Here is a 20,428-nt window from a genome sequence, read left to right as displayed (position 1 = left end):
ACTGCAGTTGTTGCGCTTTATGTGACCACTGTGTAGACTCTCTGGAGTGCTTTCACTTTCCAGTATGTACTTAGCAGAGGGAGGAGCTCTCTGCTGTGCTATTTGCTTGATTAAAATGTCTCCTTTTAAAAATAAAAATTAAAAGAATAATAAATAAATAAAGGAGTTCCCGTCGTGGCACAGTGGTTAACGAATCCGACTAGGAACCATGAGGTTTTGGGTTTGATCCCTGGCCTTAACCAGTGGGTTAAGGATCCAGCATTGCTGTGACTGTGGAGTAGGCCTGCAGCTACAGCTCCGATTAGACCCCTAGTCTGGGAACCTCCATATGCCATGGGAGTGGCCCTCGAAAAGGCAAAAAGACCAAAAAAAAAAAAAAAAAAAAAAACCCACAACCCTTTTTTTTGAGCTTTGACAGGGTTTTGACATATCTGTTCCTTTACAAAGCATAACTTATAAACTGTGAGGTAACTGATAAATCTATGTGTTGAAACTCTTGACAACTAAGTTGCTTTATGAAGTTGATAATTTAGTATGTGTAATTACTGAAAAAGATAATTGTATCCACCTTCCTTGATTTTTATGAAGAATATACTTTCTGGTTAAGATTCCATTAAGTCAGTTTGATTTCTTGGTCAACTTTAATATATAGCACAGTTACATAGTTTCTAAATGTTTCCGTTAAAAAGTTACTGAAATACTGTTCATTGCTATTCTATGAATTGTTTAACAATATAGATTCCTTATATTCAAATACTTCAAATTAAATATCAATATAATCTTTTTTTTTGTATGCATATAAAATTCTTCCAACCACAGATTCTGCAGTTGTGTTTTTACACCTTTGTTACAAGTATCTCTAATTTCTTTCTTTTTTTTTTTTGTCTTTTTGCTATTTCTTGGGCCCCTCCCGCGGCATATGGAGGTTCCCAGGCTAGGGGTTGAATCGGAGCTGTAGCCACCGGCCTACGCCAGAGCCACAGCAACGCGGGATCCGAGCCGCGTCTGCAACCTACACCACAGCTCACGGCAACGCCGGATCGTTAACCCACTGAGCAAGGCCAGAGATTGAACCTGCAACCTCATGGTTCCTAGTCGGATTCGTTAACCACTGAGCCACGACGGGAACTCCAGGTATCTCTAATTTCTATAGCTCAGATTTTTCAGATCTAAATTTCAAGATTTGTTCTGTCGTTTTTCAGTCAAAAATAATTTTTCCAAATAACTCCTCATGGAAGATTGTTTTGGTATCAGTTATGACTTTCGTTTGACATTTGAGATTTCTTATCTTTGTCTGTAAATATGAAAGTAGTGGAGTTCTGCTATGGGCAGTGGGTTAATCAGCTGGCTTGTCTGTGTGGCAGTTGCTGGTTCAGTCCCGGCCTGGCACAGTAGGTTAAAGATCTGGTGTTGCCACAGCTGTGACGTAAGTCACAGCTCCAGTTTGGATTCGATCCCTGGCCCGAGAATTCCATATGCTGTGGGGTGTCCAAGAAAAAAATTTTTTTTAAATCTAAACACACAAAACTAATTGACCAATTTGAATGTTTTTAGTGTGTTGTAAAACAAGATTTACTTTTTTTTTTTTTGGCCACACCTGCAGCATATGGAAATTCCTGAGACATGGATCAAATCCAAGCTGCAGCTGTGACCTGAGCTGTGTGGCAAGGCCAGGCCCTTAACCTGCTGTTCCTTAGAGGGAACTTTATTTATTTATTTATTTAGGCTTTTTAGGGGCCGCCCCGGAGACATATGGAGGTTCCCAGGCTAGGGGTAGAATCAGAACTACAGCTGCTGGCCTACACCCAGCCACAGCAGGATTCAAGCCACAAGTCACAGCAGTGCCAGACCCATAACCCACTGATCAAGTTCCCGGATTGAAATGGCAACCTCATGGTTCCTAGTCAGATTCGTTTCCTCCACACCACAACAGGAACTCCTTTTATTGCCGTTTTGTCTCAAGGTCTACACATGAATAATTTGAGACTCAAAAGATCTCTGGCTTTGGAGTAGATTCACTTTTCCTATTCTGCCTCTGGTATAGCTAAAAACACTGGACATTAAATATCAGACAAACATGAGACTGAAAGCGGGTGGAAGAGTAGACAGGTTGGGTGTATGAGGACCTGAGAAGTGACACATCTGAGTTCCCTGGGTTTTCTTTTTGCCGCACACATCCCAGTATTGGGTTTAGAGAAGCCAGCAACACCAGATGGTTCAGAAAAGCCGTAAGAGAAGCCTGCTCTCTAACCAAAAGGCCAAGAAAGGGACTGCCTGCCAGACAGGACGTGTTTAGAAAACATGGCAGCCCCCGTCTTGCCCTGACCACCAAAGGCAGGGTGGGGAATAGACTTTGACCTTGACCAGCTGTGTTCAGATGAACTGTGCCGGGTGGTATCAGAGAGGCCTGGTGAGGACCTGGGGTTGTCATCATCTCTGCTGGGGGGGTGATAGAGAATAGCCCCTCCTCCTGTTGGGGTGGCTTCTGAAGAAACTTAGGAGAGAGCCAGGATCTGCCCACCCCTGGTTGCAGCGAGGTCTCGTAGGTGCAGTCACAAGGCCCCGGGTCAGTCTGGTGGTTGGAGTAGAGGCTAAGGGAGAGGCTGAACTCTAACCTCACTGGGTCGTGCCAAGGAGGACGTCCCCCAGGGTCAGCGGAGGCTGAGTGGGGAGCCCGGCCTCCATCTGCACCTTGTACGCCTCCCGCGCAGAGAGAAGGCAGCGCCTTCTCGGCCTGCCGGGCAGTGTCAGAGCAGCCTGCTGTGAAAGAAGACCTGCATCAGGTCCAGGTCTGACGACACACCCGGCGCTTGCGTCTCCCAGGCTGACGGGCACGTCGCCCCTGGACTCGGAATAGGCGCTTGGCGGACACATCAGAATGATGGCGATGTTGGAATTACTTGACAAGGATTTTAAAGCGGGCAAAGATTTCTTCAGAGAGCAGATACTAACACTTGCAGCAAATGAAAAACAGAAACTCTCAGGAGGAAGTACAGGATATGAAGAAGAAACAAATGGAAATTCTAGAACGGAAAAGTACTATAAGTGAGCTTAGGATTGGCTCAGTGTCTGAATGGAGAGGACAGAAGGCAGGAGGCGGTGAACTTGAGGATGAAGCAGTAGAAATTACCCAGTCCGAATCCCAGAGAAAGTAGACTGGAAAAAAGGAAATGGAACTTCCGGGATCTGTGAGAGTTTAACAAGAGACCCATCCTTCTTTGGCGTTCTCTGGTGGCCCAGCAGGCTGAGGATCTGGCTCCATCCTTGCTGTGACTCCAGTCTCTGTTGCGGCTTGGGTTCAATTCCTGGCCCAGGAACTTCCACATGCCGTGGGTGTGGCCAAGAAAACAAAACAAAACAGACATCATTCTTGTCATCAGAGCCCCCAAAGAGAGGAGAGAAACAGTAGGGCTGAAAATATGTTTGAATAAATAACTAGCTGAATGTTTCCCAAATTCGGCAAGCCATAAACCTACAGAATCAAAAAGCTAAGTGAAACCTAAGCAAGATAAACTCAAAGAAGGCCATGCTCCACATCGTAGTCACAGTCAAGCTTCCGAGAACTAAAGATGAAAAAGCAGCGAGAGAGAAATGTCCCCTTTGCTTTGTTTAGGGCTGCACTGCGGCACATGGAAGTCCCCGGCTAGGGAGTTGGATCCGAGCTGTAGTGGCTGCCCTGCACCACAGCTCCCAGCAACACTGGGTCCTTAACCCATTGAGTGAGGCCAGGGATCAAACCTGAGTCCTCATGGATACTGGTCAGGTTCATTGCTGCTGAGCCATAGTGGGAGTCCAGGAAATGTCCCTTTAACGGAGTGGATTTCTCATCGCAAACTGCAGAGGTCAGAAGGAGGTAACACACTTTGCCACTGTGGAAGGAAACAGCATCAACTCAGAATTCTCTGTCGAGTGGGAAACATCCTGCGCGTGGTTTGTTGATAGCAGAACGTCCCTAAAGTAATAGAGGAAGTTCTGTAAACAGGAAATGGTGCGAGGAATGTGGGAACGCCAGGAAGGAGGAACATACAGTGGAGAGAACAAATACCTTGTGAGTGCCGTCCCTGTTCCTCTGAGGTGTGTCTGCAGGTTGAAGCGTAACCGTCGGGTGCGGCTCGCAGCGGGGGCTCGCAGAGGAGAACGCGGGAGGGCGGAGGGGGAAAGGGTGGGTCGCACACCTTCCCGTGAACTAGTAGAGTGGCGGGGCGTGGACCCCCTTGTGGAAAGATAACGATAACCTAGGGTAGCCACTAGGAAGCTTATGCAGAAGAGAGAAACTTAAAAAACTGACATAAATCAAAATGAAATTAAAAAAAAATGTTCAAATAACTTAGAAGGCAGAAGAAAGAAGCACAAGGGGTTCCCTTAATCTGCTGTGGCTCAGGATTCGGTGTTGTCACTGCTGTGGTGAGGGTTTGATCCCTGGCCTGAGAACAGCCACATGCTCTAGGCATGGCCAGAAGGAACAAAAACAAAAAGAAAATGGGAACAAACTGAATGAATTATGCACCACGCCCAAGTGGGATTTATTCTGTAGATGCACGGTTAGATCAACATTTGAGAATCATCAGGGTAATTGTCCTGTTAGGAAGCTAGGAAGGAAAAGCTGTGTGATCGTATTAAGTGACGCAGAAAAAGTATGACTGACTTTAGCACTCGTGAAACTCTCAGAACATGAACATGGAGGGAGACTTTCTCAAGCGATAAAACAGTATTTACATCAGAACTGACAGCTAGCATCATACTCAGTGGTAAAGACTGAGTATTTTTACTTTGAGATCAGAATAAAGCAATTTGCTGATACTTCTGATTCAGCATAGTACTGGAATTTATTTCCAAATTAGTAAGATAGAAGAGGAAATAAAGGCATAAAGGTCAGGAAGAAGAAGCTGTCCTTTTTTTAGGTGACAGTAGTCTACAAAGGAAATACAAAGGATCTACCAAAACTCCCAATATTAATAAATAGGTTCAACAAGAATGTGGGATACAAGCTTCATACACAAAATCAATTGCATTTTTGTTGTTTTGGGCATTCAGACGTTCCCAGGCCAGGGATCAAACCTGCGCCACAGCAGCAACCAGAGCCACAGCAGTGACAGCGCTGGATCCTTCACCCACGGTGCCTTCAGGGAATTCCTCAATTGTATTTTTTTTTTTTTTTTGACTCAATTACTTTCTTATATACTACCGATTAACATTTGGAAACAAATAAAAATACAGTATTTAAAATTTCTTAAAAAAAAAAAACCTTTGGTGTAGTTTGAGAACATAGGTAGAACTTTTATGTGACAACTGAAAAGCTGAGGAAAGAAATCAAAGGCGGTCTAAACCGACATGCGGTTCACAGACCAGAGGGCTCAGCCCGTGAAAATGCTGCCATTTCCTTGCCCCGCTGGTGAACAGATTACACACATTTCTTTCTTTTTTTTGTCTTTTGTCCTCTTAGGGCCGCACCCACAGCATATGGAGGTTCCCAAGCTAGGGGTCGAATCTGAGCTGTAGCCACTGGCCTACACCCACAGTAACGCGGAATCCAAGCCGAGTCTACAACCTACACCACAGCTCACAGCAACGCCAGATCCTTAACCCACTGAGCAAGGCCAGGGATTGAACCTGCGTCCCCATGGGTGCTTGTCAGATTCGTTCACTGATGGGAACTCCTGAACAAACACATTTCTTAGCAAGATCCCATCAGGATTTTTATAGATAAAGAAAAGATTATTCTAAATTAATTTGGAAAGACAAAGGAATCAGAAAAGCTAAGACGACTTGAAAAAGGTGTGTGATAGGAATCACTGATTTCAAGATGGCGCAGTCATTGAGAAGGCTTTACTGGGATAGATACCTGTGTGAGCAGAACAGAATGGAGAACCAACAAATAATCCCAGAGAACTGTAGCTGGTTGACTTTTGACCATAATGGCAGATTTTCTCAATTTAGTGTGGATGGATAGTCTTCGCTTATGGTGCTAGAATAATTGGATGCCCCCAGAAGAAACCAAAAACTCAAAACCCTTGATCTAAACTTCACACCTTATAAAAATATCAGCCCAAAATAGCTCATCAATTTAAATGTAACCTGTAAAAGTAAAATTTTAAGACGAAAACAAACATTTTGGGATTTAGGATTGGTGAAAAGTTCTTCGTCATGACTTCAAAGCATGATCCTTAGAAGAAAAATAATTGATCAGTTTGACTTCACGTGAATGTAAAAGTTGCGGCAGGGCGGAGTGGCCGCTGGGGGGGGGGGGGGGGCTGCCGTTCCGTTCTGAGGAGTGGCCCATGGCACGATGGAGCAGGGGGAGCCTTGCACCAGAGCAGGACGGCCAGCCACGCAGCACAGCCTCAGGAGCCTCCCTGCCGTGGCGGCGGCAGTGGCGGCAGCAGCAGCAGCAGCAGCAGCATGTGGTGGTTCCCGATGGAGCCAGGACCTCGGGAGGGTTTGAGCAGGCTTGGAGCGGCCCGCTGACAATGTGACAGCACCGTTAGCCATGGAAAAATGTTGTCAAGCTTTGCTTTGTGAAAAGTCCTGACAGGATGAAAAAGCAGGTTACAGACTGGAAGAAACTATTTGTAACCCCATTTGCCAGGTAACTCATGAAGGATGCATAAAAACTCTTAATGTCTCAACAGTGTGAACCGGTCTGTTAGAAAATGGCAAAGGACCTGAAGAGACCTTTCACTGAAGAGGAAAGTCAGATGACAGACAGACGACATGGAGAGATGTCCAGTGTCACTAGCCACCAGGGAAGTGCAAATATTACATACACATCTGTCAGATGTCACACATCTGCCAGAACCGTTAGACCTCGGGACGGTACCGAGTGTTGGTGAGGATGCCGAGAACAGAATCTCATCTACTGCCGATGGGAATGCAAGGGGTTACGGCCACTTTGGAAGGTGGTTGGACGGTTTCTTAGAAACTGACCGTGGCTAAGCAGTTACCGTATGACCCAGCAAGTCCATGCCTAGGTGTGTGTGCAAGGAAGTGAGTCACAGATGCAGAAACGGCACCCCTGCTGAAAGTGGCCTTATTCATAAGGTGCTAAAGATGGAAACAAGTACTGTCCACCAGCTGATGGCTGAGCGCCCTCTGCTCTCTCCACACAGAGGGGTACTTGGCAGTAGAAAGGAGCAGTGCTGACGCTGAGACGCGGACGAGCGTGGAAACTGCTAAGTGAGAAAAGCTAGTGGCAGTAGCCCAGGCCGCGTAGGAAGGGGCCAGAAGAGGCAAGTTTATTGTAGAAAAAGTGGATTAGTGGTTGCCTGAGGGGCAGCTGTGAGAGGGGCTTACATGGTGTGTGAATTATATCTCAGTAGAGATTTAAAAAGTCTTTTTAAGTTTTTTTTTTTTTTTTTTAAAACAAATATTCATGGGCTTTATCCAAAAGAAGTGGAAACTCATGTTCACACAGAAACCTATATATTGTCCCAGTGGCTTTATTTGTATTAGTAAGAAACGGGGAAGCGGCAGAATTTGTTGAGGTAGGTGAAGGGTTAAACAGATGTGCCGCATTCTCCCTGGAGCAGCGAGTGGTCAAAAGCCGTTGGTACCTGGCAGCACCTGGCAGCCGGGATGGGTCTTAGGCATCAGGCTCAGCGCCTTCTGGGGGCATGTGCTCTTTGCGCGTGTCTGTGAGGCTTCTAGACAGCGGGACTGGGGGAGGGACGGCTGTGGGGGCGGCTCCAGAAAAGGTGGGACACTCCGAGCTGATGCAGAGTGAGGTGGGTGGAGGGCCTGAAGATACTGTCGGCTGTTGGAGCGTGAGTACGTCTCCCCAAAGTTACACGCACTAACGGAGATTCACCGGGAGAAGGGGCATCGGTGAGAGCAGGACTGCGCAGGTGCTGTCCAGCGTGGTTCGGGGAAGACGTGTGATTACGTCTGGGTGAGCTGTGCACCTGCAGCGCTAACCCCCGCGGAGGGCGGCTGGTTCCAGCGAGGCGAGCGCCCCGCGAGACGTCCGTGTGCAGGAAGGAAGCCTGGCCCGGAAGGACCCCGCTGGCCCTTTCGACCTGTGGGGTGAAATAAATCATTAAAATTCCACGTGTTTTTCCTTCGTTAAATGTGGTTGCTAGAGAATGGACAGTTTCGTGTGTGGCCGGCGTTGGCTTTCACTTGGACCACGTTGCTGTGGAGTCTGTAGCGTCGGGAATCCGCAGTTAGAGTTGGCGCCCTCTGGGGACTGGGCTGGGTCTGGAGGAGGGGGCTAAGGGTGAGTTCTTGTTGTTAAGCCCTTCTTTGCTGTTTGGTTTTAGAGGGAGTTGATGAAACGAGACAAACATCGACCTCTAACACAGCCGTGGTCTCTACCTTGGAACCTGTTACGCAGCCCATTCCGATTTCCATGGTGAACGTGAGCATAGCGAGGAAGTTTGGAATGAAAAGTAACCCTTGTCTTGGTCACTATTTGTTCTTTTTTTGTCATTTTTAGGGCCACACTTGCGACATATGGAAGTTCCCAGGCTCGGGGTCTAGTCAGAGATATAGCCACCGGCCTACACCAGGCTCACGGCAAGGCCAGATCCTTAACCCACTGAGCGAGGCCAAGGATCAAACCCGCAACCTCATGCTTCCTAGTTGGGTTCGTTTCTGCTGCGCCACGACGGGAGCGCCACTATTTCTTCTTCACTTTAGTTTGCTGTATCAGAGTAAAGTCCTTGCTTTCCCTGCTTTTCAGCTTATTGCAGGAGTGGCCAGGACATCCTCTTTCAGAAGTAATGCCCACAGAAAGCGGGAGCTGTTCAGCTGCTCGCCAAGCAAAACAGAAACGCAAATCTCATAGCCTTTCCATCCGAAGAACTAACAGCTCGGAGCAGGAGCGGACGGGCCTGCCGAGGGAAATGTTAGAGGGACAGGTAAGTCGGTGCCCATCAGTGTCCTGTGAGGACGCTGATCTTGTTTGTCACGCTTCAGAAATAGCCAGATATGTTCAGGGCTCCAAAGGAGAGGAGAGCGGGTTGCCAGACAGACAGCCCGCTGCCCAGCCCGGTTAAAACCAGCATCGAGTGCCGCAGCCTACGTGGGCAGGACTCGCTGCAGGTTGATGTGTTGACAGCGCTTAATGCAGCAGGGGCGTCCCAGTTTGCGCTGGTTTCCGTTCTTTGTGCAGGTGAGTTGACAGCGCAGTTGTGGGCTTTCTGTCTCAGACTCAGGAGAAGAGAGTCAGGGACGACGATCTCCTGTTCTCTGGAGAGTTTCTGGAAGCTCATCTTTCAGGAACTGTTCTTGACTTTACCTGCGTCCTGCCTTAGTGAGTGTGTTATCTGCTGTTTGTTACATTATGTCTTTCTGATAATTTGGTGTCCCTGGGATTAAATGATGTACAGGTTTTTGTTTTTTTTTTTGTCTTTTTAAGGTCACACCCGCGGCATATGGAGGTTCCCAGGCTGGGGGTCTAAGTGGAGCTGCAGCTGCCGGCCTACACCACAGCCACAGCAGCAAAGGATCTGAGCCGCGTTTGCAACCTACACCACAGCTCAAGGCAAAGCTGGATCCTTAACTCACTGAGTGAGGCCAGGGATCGAACCCGCAACCTCATGGTTCCTAGTCAGATTCATTTCTGCTGCGCCACGGCGGGAACTCCCGATCTACTGTTTTATTGATAAAGATAGGTTTGCTTACACTTTCTCTAGTTCCTTTGTGATGAAGAAAACGTGTTCCATTTTAAAAAGAACATTGTTGTGCAGCCCAAATAAAAGCACACGTCATCGTAAAATTAGAGACATACTTGGGGTGTGTTCATATGGGCATAAGTGTATATGGATAAAAACACACATGTAAATTTATAACCATTCCTGCACGGCTAGAGCTGGTCCATCAGCCATGAGGTGACAAGAAATGCGGCTTGAATCTGCACCTCGACCAGCTCATCGTCCTCCAGCTGGAACGGGGCCATGTGGGTGCGGGAGGCAGCTGTGCTCAGACCTGGGGTCGCTGGTTTGGGGTGGGCCTTGGCTTGGAACCCCCTTAGATACGGAATGGATGAGTGGGGAACATGGTTACGTTTTAAGTTCCCTTTGGAAATAAAGTCTTAGGTTTAAGTAGCCTCCAAGATGACTTTGATGTTCTTAGTGAGCTCGGAGGCATCACATCTGGGCACCGCAGCCTGGGAGTGTAAACAGCGGGCGTTCATTTCTCCGGGTCCTGGAGGCAGAGCTTGGAGAGCAGGAGATGGGCAGGTTGTCTCTCCTGGTGCAGACGCTGCCCTCTCCGTGTCCTCGCAGGGTTGTCTTGCCGGGTGCCTGTGAGGACACCAGGTAGACTGGACTCAGGGTCAGCCACAGGCGTCTTTTTTTTTTTTTTTTTTTTTTTTTTTAATGGCCGCACATGCAGCATGTGGAGGTTCCCAGACTAGGAGCTGAATCCAAGCTGCAGCTGCCAGCCCACACCACGGTCACAGCAACGCTGGATCCTTAGCCCAGTGAGCGAGGCCCAGGATGGAACCCACATCACCGATGCTATGTTGGGGTCTTAACCCACTGAGCTACGATGGGAACTCCCACAGAAGTCTTTTTCCCTAAGCACCTCATTAAAACCTTGTCTCCAGAGACAGTCGCATGCTGAGTGCCGGGATTAGGATGTTAGCATAGGCGTTTGAGGGGACAAGAGTCAGCTCACAACTCTGAGGAACGTGAGGGTTTGAATGAGAGCTGTGCAGTGCAGCTTACGTGATGGAACGTTCTAGATCCGTGCAGTCAAATGTGGAGACAGGAGCCGGGTGTGTTGAGTGGGACTGAGAAGTTTTAAAAATCGTAATTAACTCACAATTAAATTTAGTCAAATGTGGGGAGTTCCCGTCATGGCTCAGCAGTAATGAACCCAACTAACATCCATGAGGATGCACGTTCGATCCCTGTCTTCACTCAGTGGGTTAAGAATCCAGTGTTGCTGTGAGCTGTGGTAGAAGTTGCAGATGGGGTTCGGATCTGGCATTGCTGTGGCTGTGGTGTAAACTGGTGGCTTTAGATCTGCTTTGACCCCTAGCCTGGAAACCTCCATGTGCCGAGGGGGTAGCCCTAAAAAGACAAAAAAAAAAAAAAAAAAAAGGAATTCCTGATTAAAAAAAAAAAAAAGAAATATATGTGTATACCTGGACAGTGTAAATAGTCTAAAATACTCTCAAAAATTGTTGGGATTAAATTTCCAACAGTGAACATTGCAGAGCCGCCTCCTCTCAGTTACTCCTGAAGTGGGGTGCCCAGTAGCCTTTTGCCAGCATCCTGCATTGTGATGTAGGGACAGCAGGTAACCCTGTGTAGGGTCACTTGGAGCCCCGAGGCCTGGGAGCCTGGCTGCTGCGCCGCCCCGGCGCTGGTGCACATGCCTGCTGGTGGATGAAGCGCGCTGGGCTGGCTGGTCCTGGGCGGCAGGACAGTGGTGATGGCGTTGGGCACGGGCACCAGGCATGGTAGGTGCAGGCCTCGGGTGCGGACGCCCTGCCGGGGACCTGAGCGGAGGGTGTTTCTTGCTGGACAGGCTTCCGGGACACGTTAGGAGGTGGTGCAGGTGCGGAGGATGCTGCCTCTGACCGTGGCCGGGGCGGCGCCGCCTGCTTCCGCTTGCCGCTGTGACCCAGTGTTGATTCTCTGAGAAGCCGGAGGCATCCATCGAAGCTGTTCGGACAGGAGTTTCCTTGAGTGACACCAGAAGTGGGGCGCCTCTCACCTCGGGTCCAGGCCTCTGACGGCACAGGAGACTTGAGCGGAGCAGAGCTCTCACTGGGCTCCCGCGGCCTCGGGGCGCGTGTTCCCCTCCGCAGCGTCTGCATTCTGCAGGGGACGGTAGCGCGGGTGTCTCAGTTTTGTCTCCTGTCACGATTACGTGTTACGTGCAAGTGCCTGTGCTGTTTAGGTAAATGTACCATGGTGCTTGCTGAGTAGTCAGGCACTTTAAACACATTAAACGTCATGGGTGCAGGTGGGTGGGACCCAGGGAGGGGCGCTTGCCTTGGGAGGGAAGGGGGACTGCGCTGAGGGCTGTGGGGAGGCGGCCCAGAGCCAAGGCAGGTGGATGGGGCGCCGGATGCTAACTGTGATGGTTTGTTTTATGTTTGTTGTTATTTTAAGATTTCTTTTTTTTTTTCATCATTTTCGTGAGACGCTTATTACCAGTTCTACTAGATACAATTTTTATTTATTTATTTATTTATTTATTTATTTATTTTTGTCTTTTTGCCATTTCTTGGGCCACTCCCGCGGCATATGGAGGTTCCCAGGCTAGGGGTCCGATTGGAGCTGTAGCTGCCAGCCTACGCCAGAGCCACAGCAACGCGGGATCCAAGCCGCGTCTGCAACCTACACCACAGCTCACGGCAATGCTGGATCGTCACCCCACTGAGCAAGGCCAGGGATGGAACCCGCAACCTCATGGTTCCTAGTCGGATTCGTTAACCACTGCGCCACGACCGGAACTCCCTATTTATTTATTATTAATAAATTGATTTGTTTTTGGCCATGCCCATGGCATGCAGATGTTCCCAAGCTGGGAACTGAACCCGTCCAAGCCACCACCAGGTCCTTAACTCACTGTGCCACAGGAGAACTCCTAGATTCAGTTTTTAAACAAGTGGCTTCACATATAGCTTGTAAAGTTTGCTTTCCCTTTCTGCTGTTATTTCAAAACACGTTGCTAAAATGTTGCCGTCATTACAGATCATTTTCCCTAAAATTTCTCACTTCCTAAGAAGTTAATCTGAGAAGGAATTTACTAAACATTGTATATCTTTTTTGTATTTGCAACGCATTAAACATCAAAAAGGTTATGCTGCTTATAAATTTGCAAAGTCACTTAGAAAATTACACTGACAACAGTAAACTATTGAAACATTATTTTAGAAATACCTGGTAAGGAGTTCCCTAGTGGCTCAGCAGGTTAAGAATCCCACAGTGTCATTGCTATGGCTCAGGTTGCTGCTGTGGCGTGGGTTCGAACCCTCGCCTTGGAACTTCCGCATGTCTCAGGCTTGGCCAAAAAAATAGTAAAAAAAAAATAGTTAAGAATTTTGTTTGAAAATACGCCAAGGGCCGGGAGGGGCGCATGCACAATATCGTACAGGCCGCGCCCTGCGGAGGTGCGAGTAGAGCATGGCTTCTGCCGGCCTCTTGGTGGCAGTGCTGGAAGGCTGGCACCAGATGTGCACGTTGGGCACCACTGCTGCTGTCCTCTGACTCTCCCAGTGAGGTGTGCGGAGCCCCTGTCAAGGCCCGCGGCCCCAGGGAGCAAGCACTCCTGGGAACTTGCACTTGAGTGTTTTCATGTAGCTGATACACGTTTCGCTCTTAAAGCTGAGAGTTTTTTGCTCCTTTATGATGTTAGAGTTACAGGAAATCACTTAGTTTACTCTGCTTGAAGCACAGTTATTAGTGAATAGCTTATTAAAATTAATTTATGATACCATTTGCTAGAGCATAAAGGGTGGTTCTCGTTTCATTTCTGGAAACTTTTTCCTTCTTCTTTTTTTTTTTTTTGGTCTTTTTTTAGGGCTGCACCCGCAGCATGTGGAGGTGCCCAGGCTAGGGATCTAATTGGAGCTGTAGCTGCCAGCCACAGCCACAGCCACAGCAATGCCAGATCCGAGCCACGTCTGCCATCTACATCTACACCACAGCTCACAGCAATGCTGGATCCTTAACCCACAGATCGAGGCCAGGGACCGAACCTGTAACCTCATGGTTCCTAGTCAGATTGCTTTCCACTCTGCCACGATGAGAATTCCAACTTCTTTCCGTCTTTACAAATCAGGGAGTTTTTGCATAAGGCTGGCTTGTTTTCTTTGTGAGAAGAATTGTATGTTTTGAAGAAGTGTTTGTGAATCTTGTACTGCCCTGGGTAACCTTTTAAGACAATTTGTCTTTAGCTTCATCTGTAGAAATTTGTGGAAACTTGAAGTTCCTCGAGTTTGTGTATAAAGAAAGAAAATATGTAAAGATGAAAAATAAGAGTCTAAGTGATAATTCACTTTGGGAAACGTACGTTGGTGCTGGTGTCAGAGTTTCTCATTCGTCGTGTCCATTCATTTTAAGCAGAATCTTCCTTCTCTGCAGGATTCTAAACTGCCTTCCTCGGTTCGCAGTACGCTTCTGGAATTGTTTGGTCAAATAGAAAGAGAATTTGAAAACCTTTATATTGAAAACTTAGAATGTGAGTATCTCTCTTATTTTCATGTACTTTTGTCCCTCTGCACTTCTCCAGACAAGTACTTGAGAGGGGGCTTTGTGGGTGGGCAGTCCCCACTGTGTCCCTTTTCTGTTCTCTGGCTGAGCCTTCGGGGCTTCAGCCACAGACTCTTAGTGTCTTCCAGCTCTGCGCTGAGTCAGGTGCTGGCAGAGCTGTGTCCTTCTGGAAGCCTGAGGGGGTCTGTGTCCTGCTTGTCCCGGGGGTGGCGGGTTCAGTGACCCGCCTCGTGAAGACAGAGGCCCCACCCTCTTGCTGGCTTTCCCACCTCCTCAGCTCCCAGACCTTCCTCCGTCTTTCCCTCCAGAGGGGCGGGCGGGGTCCTCCTCGTGCATCTGACCCACTCCTGGGGACACGGGGGAAGGCGGCCTTCTGGGTCGCGTGGCATCATCGTGGTCAGAGGTCCTCCTTGTCACACCTGCAGGGCGCCTTTGCACCAGCTCCCATGGTGACTGGTTGTTTTGGAGCAGCCAGTGTTCTATTTGCCACATCTGCCATCTGAGCTGTGATTTTATGGAGAACGAACGCATTTTATAACTTTCTCCACACAAAGTATACTGTAAATTGAGGGAACTCTGATTTGTTTCTTTAAAATATACCGTGTTTAGGAGTTCCCGTCGTGGCCCAGTGGTTAACGAATCCGACTAGGAACCATGAGGTTGAGGGCTCAATCCCTGGCCTTGCTCAGTGAGTTAAGGATCCAGCATTGCCGTGAGCTGTGGTGTAGGTCGCAGATGCAGCTCGTATCCTGCGTTGCTGTGGCTCTGGCGTAGGCCGGCGGCTACAGCTCCCATTGGACCCCTAGCCTGGGAACCTCCATGTGCTGCAGGAGTGGCCCTAGAAAAGGCAAAAAGACAAAAAACAAACAAAAAAATAAAATAAAATATACCGTGTTTAGAGAATTTCCTAAAATGTGTGTTATCTGTTTGACTTACTGCTTAAAGGTAAATCAAAAGAATTTTAACGAGCTTGGCTGTAGTTTTTTCATTTTCTTAATTTTAGAAGCAGTGTGTTCACTTGTTTCAAGAGTCAAGGCACATGAGGAGAAAAGATGCGCCTTCACCTGCCGGGCAGCCCGACCTCTGCAGGGAAACATCCTCTGCGTTTTTGCTTTTTGTTCTTCTCAAGGATGTTTTGTAAATTGGAATCACCTTCTCTTTTAGCCTTGTCCACTCAGGCCCTGCGCACTCACGCGTCCCTGTCAGGTGTTAGAAGGTGACCTGTGCCCTTCCTGACCTTCGGCCTCCCTGCTTGTTACGTCCAGCTTTGGGGGTTTGTTTTTGTTCTTTCAGTGGCCGCACCCACGGCATTTGGAAGTTCCTGGGCTAGGGGTCGAATCGAACCTGCTGCTGCTGGCCTCCACCTCAGCCACAGCAACCCTGGATCCAAGCTGCATCTGCAGCTTGAGGCAACGCTGGATCCTTAACCCACTTTGCTGTTGGAAGATTTAATGTTTCATATTAGATGTTCCTTTTATTTATTTATTTTATTTTTAATTTTTTCCTGGTCTTTTTGCCTTTTTTTCTAGAGCCGCTTCCCACGGCATATGGAGGTTCCCAGGACAGGGGTCCAATTGGAGCTGTAGCCACAGGCCTACCCCAGAGCTACAGCAACTCGGAATCCGAGCCACGTCTGCGAGCTATGCCACAGCTCACAGCAACGCCAGATCCTTAACCCACTGAGCGAAGCCAGGGATTGAACCTGCAACCTCCTGGTTCCTAGTTGGACTCGTTAACTGCTGAGCCACAATGGGAATGCCTAGATGTTCCTTTTAAGTCCACCTTGAAAACTGAGTGAGAAATTATTTCAGCTTTTTATAAAATAAAAATTCGGTACTGTGTACTGCTTTTATGGGTTAGTATGAACGGTAGCAACCTAAGTATTATTGAATTTCTGTTGTGGTCTTAGGCCTTGTGTTTTGTGAATTGATGCAGTTTGTTCAAAAACAAACAAACAAAACCCCCAAAACCCTGTAGGGTTACAAGTGACTGATGCTGGAGGTGCTTTGAGTTGACACTGTCCATGGCTTCCTGCTGCAGGAATATGTCCATATGCTCAGACTGGATCCATCTGAGCCTTTTGCCCTCCGCCTGCCTTGCAGGCTGACCTGCCTGTCTCTCTGTGCCGAGTGGACCCTGGGAGGTCCTGGGGGTGAGTGGCAGCCCAGGCCTTGCTGCGTCAGTGCCCACTCGCGTCCGCAGACGAGTCCCTCCCTGGTCCTCATGTCTGCCTCTGCCCCCTCCTGGCAATGCTGTGCTGCCATCACTTGGCTTAACTTGCCCGGAATCTTCAGCCTTGGAGGGATGCCGCCCTCACTGCTGCGGTGCCAGAGTCAGTGATAGGTTTGATGACAGTGTGTTTCGCTCCAACTTTAGTGTCCTCAGCTAGACTAATATTTCGTTGACTTTTGGCCAGTGTCAGAATAGCATTTTTTTGTTTGTTTTATGGCCACACTCGAGGCACATGGAGGTTCCCAGGCTAGGGGTCCAATTGGAGCTGAAGCTGCCTGCCTACACCACAGCCACAGCAATACCAGATCCTTGCTCCACTGAGTGGGGCCAGGGATCGAACCTGCAACCTCATGGTTCCTAGTTGGATTCGTTTCCGCTGTGCTACGACGGGAACTCCCCTGAACGGTGTTTTTAAATGTAAGAAATAAAGTACAAAGGCATGAACTGTGTTGAAGTCCAAGAGTCCTTGAAGGCCCGGTAGTGTGGCGTCTTCCCGGGGTGGGGAGACGGGTGGCCTTTGGTCTCTGAGGTGCTGTCCTGAGTTGTTTGGAACTCTGTGAACGTGACCATTTCTTGTCTTTGTTTAGACAGTACTAACGTTTAACACTTCTGGGTGCTGAGTTTTGGGATTGGTGGGCACACGTGCAAAGCCCCTGTTTCCCTTCGCAGTGCGCAGAGAAATCGAGACTCTTAATGAACGTCTGGCTGCTGAAGGACAGGCGGTCGACGGGGCGGAGCTGAGTAAGGGGCAGCTCAAGACGAAAGGTAAGGCTGGCCTCCCGCGGGGCTCGCCCTGCAGCTCGCCTCTGGGGGAGGTTTGGGATTGAACAGACGACCGGCCTGGGTCCTCCCGGCCCTCCCAGGGCAGGAACGTGACTGGGGTCGGGGTGCAGGAAAGAGGAGGCTCCAGCCCTGCCCGGGGACCCTGCCAGTGTGGATGCGCCCTCAGCTCCTTGGCCCTCCCGTGTGGAGTGGAAGGTGGGGTGTGCGTCCCTTTGGTGGTGGGGCTCTTTTCAGCGCTGCTTCTGTCTCTGCAGCCGGCCACAGCACCAGCCAGCTCTCGCAGAAGCTGAAGACCACCTACAAGGCCTCCACCAGCAAGGTGCGTGCGGCTCTCGGGCCGCTGGGGGCTGCGAGGGGTGTGCACACACGTGCAGTAGGCGAGCCGAATGTCGTGCCTAAAAGGAGGCTTGTGGGAGTTCCTGTCGGGGCTCAGGAGAAACGAATCTGACTGGCATCCGTGAGAACGCAGGTTCGATCCCTTGCCTCGCTCAGTGGGTTAAGGATCCGGCGTGGCTGTGGTGTCGGTCAAGGACGCAGCTCGGTTCTGCCGTCGCTGTGACTGTGGTGGAGGCCTGCAGCTGTAGCTCCGATGAGACCCTCGGCCTGGGAACCCCCATGTGCCGCGGGTGCGGCTCTAAAAGGACAGAAAAAGGGAGGGTTGCCAAGGAGGTCCCTGGTGGCTCAGAGGGTTAAGGATCAGCTGTTGTCACTGCTGTGGCTCTGGCTATGGATGTGGCACGGGTTCTGTCCCTGGCCCAGGAATTTCCGCAGGCTGCGGTTGCAGCCAAAGCAGGGGTATCGTCAGTACTCAGAGGCCACAGTGCGGGGCCAGCCAGACGTTACCTGTGCTGCTGACGGAGGTTGGGACGTTATGTGTGAAAGAGCGTGGTGGGTTTCGGGGGAGGGCGCTGTGTGTTTGCTCTGTGGCTTGGTACGGAGCTTCCGAGTTTGGAGACAGCCGATAAATGGGTGCAAAGCGATAGAACGTGGCTTCTGAGACACAGTTACATCTTAATTTCCTAAGTATGATCAAGAAGCGAGGCTCATCTCCAAGGCAGCAGGGACATGTGTAATATTTTGCTTTTTCTTAGGTTATCTTGTTCTCACCTTCTTTAAGTGGCAAGTATTGAATTTGAGAATCAGGTTTTCCACGGAGGTAATACCATGAAGTAGTATTTTGAGGTAATTTTGTATGCATCTCCACTTTGGAGTATTTCAAAGAAAAGATAAATTAATTACCTGACCTCAGTGAGGGTAAACCACCTTGGACGCTTCTCCTCCTGATGGTAGTGGTGGTTGGTGTGAATTACTAATCTGTGTGTGCCTTCCTGTTTTCTTGCATCCTACTGGCTCTTTTATTTTTGGCCACCCTGCAGCACATGGAGATCCCGGGCCAGGGATCAGATCCAAGTTGCAGTTGCCGCCTAAGATGCAACTGCAGCAATGCTGGTTTCTAACCCACTGTGCCAGGCCGGGGATCGAGCCTGTGTCCCTGCACTCCCACGACGCTGCCGATCCCATTGTACAACTGTGGGGACTTTATTTGCTTATTTACTTTGTCTTCTTGCCTTTTCTAGGGCTGCTTCCTGTGGCACATGGAGGTTCCTAGGCTAGGGGTGGAATCGGAGCTGTTGCCACCGGCCTACACCACAGCCACAGCAGCGCCGGATCCGAGCCGCGTCTGCAACCTACACCACAGCTCACGGCAACGCCAGCTCCTTAACCCACTGAGCCGCAACCTCATGGTTCCTAGTTGGATTCGTTAACCACTGAGCCACGACGGGAACTCCGGGAACCTTTTTTATGTAAAGAATGTGGACGTTTTGCCTGATGGCTGGGTTTCGGGGAAGAAGACTTGCAGGTGCGCAGCAGCTTCTGCATGGAGCTGGGCCTGTGGGCTCTCCCGAGGCCTTTGTAAAGACTTCATTTCTGCTTTTTGGGATCCAGCTGCACTCGTTTTGTTGCTTTCACATTTTATTTAGTTTTAGTTTTAGTTTTGACTTTGTCTTTTGTCCTTTTTAGGGCCACGCCTGCGGCATATGGAGGTTCCCAGGCTAGTGGTCAAATCACAGGGGTGGCCAGCCTACACCACAGCCACAGCAGTGCTGGATCCGAGCCGAGTCTAGACGCAGCCTACACCACAGCTCACGGCACCGCCGGATCCTTAACCCCCGAGGAAGGCCAGGGGTCGAACCCAGGCCAACCTCATTGTTCCTAGTTGGATTCTTTTCTGCTGCCTGTGACAGGAGCTCCTGCTTTAACGTTTTAAATATCTATTCAATGATTTATGCGTTTTCAAGACAGCTTGTCTGTTTTTTAAACTTGAAAACACTTGCTCAGTAAATTACCTGCAGAACTTCTTCCCGTCGCAATTGCAGATCGTCTCCAGCTTTAAGACCACCACATCGCGGGCCGTGTGCCAGCTCGTGAAGGAGTACGTTGGCCACAGGGATGGCATCTGGGACGTCAGCGTGGCAAGGACAGCGCCTGTGGTGCTGGGGACCGCGTCTGCTGGTGAGCGCACGGCCTGTCCCGGCCCGCTGCACGGGAGTGTGTGGGAGCGGGCCCAGCGGCCGCCTCCGCCTGCCCTGGGGCCCTTGCCTGCTTCCCTGTCCGGCCTGGCGCAGCCTGGCCATCGCGTTCTGCCTGAGCGCGTGCCCTGGGCTTGGAGCCACTCACCATTGCAGCAGCAGATGCAGCACCTCTGAAACGTTCTGGGTGTTTCTTGGTTGGCTTTCTTGTTGCTTGTAGTCGGGTGCGTCTGCTCGGAAAGCACATGGCATGTGTTTTCCTGCTGGGGAGGTCCTGCCACAGGGTGCGCTGGGTGGTCTGGAAGGGGCCCTCAGGCCCAGGATTAGGTGACACGGGCAGCAGGCCACCCGAGTTCACTGTCAGGAGACCCTTGGCCGCGGGAGAGAGCCGGCTCTCTTCTTGTTGAAAGCGACTGCAGGTGCATAACCTGATAGTCTTTCGGAAAAAAAATTCTAAAATGGAAAATGGTGCTTACCTGTTGGAAATAATTTTGCCAGCTTGTGAGACGTTACTGGAGTCTGCCTTTTACAGCGGGAACGAGAAATGTTGAAGTAGTTAGCGTGATGTGGAAAGTTCTTGTTCGTTTATTTATTTGTCTTTTTGTCTTTTCTAGGGTCGTTCCCGCGGCATATGGAGGTTCCCAAGCTGGGGGTCTAATCGGAGCCCACAGCTGCCCGGCCTACGCCAGAGCCACAGCAATGCCAGATCCG

At 49.6% G+C, this 20,428-nt stretch overlaps 1 protein-coding gene across 9 annotated transcripts in view; it reads left to right on the top strand.

Moving 5' to 3' along the window:
* WDR37 (WD repeat domain 37) overlaps positions 1 to 20,428 on the top strand; it is a 113,605-nt gene that overhangs the window by 2,746 nt on the left and 90,431 nt on the right. For 8 of the 9 annotated variants that reach the window (XM_021064034.1, XM_021064033.1, XM_021064036.1 and 5 more), the window contains 5 exon segments: positions 8,678 to 8,855; positions 14,043 to 14,139; positions 17,073 to 17,168; positions 17,441 to 17,505; positions 19,565 to 19,700. In XM_021064034.1, the coding sequence (XP_020919693.1) occupies positions 8,678 to 8,855; positions 14,043 to 14,139; positions 17,073 to 17,168; positions 17,441 to 17,505; positions 19,565 to 19,700 (572 nt within the window). 9 annotated transcript variants of the gene reach the window in all.

The sequence above is a fragment of the Sus scrofa genome, chromosome 10 (genome assembly GCF_000003025.6).
Source record: "Sus scrofa isolate TJ Tabasco breed Duroc chromosome 10, Sscrofa11.1, whole genome shotgun sequence".
NCBI lineage: Eukaryota > Metazoa > Chordata > Mammalia > Artiodactyla > Suidae > Sus > Sus scrofa.
Note: the sequence above shows the minus strand (reverse complement) of the source record. Positions and strands in the feature narration are given on the sequence as shown.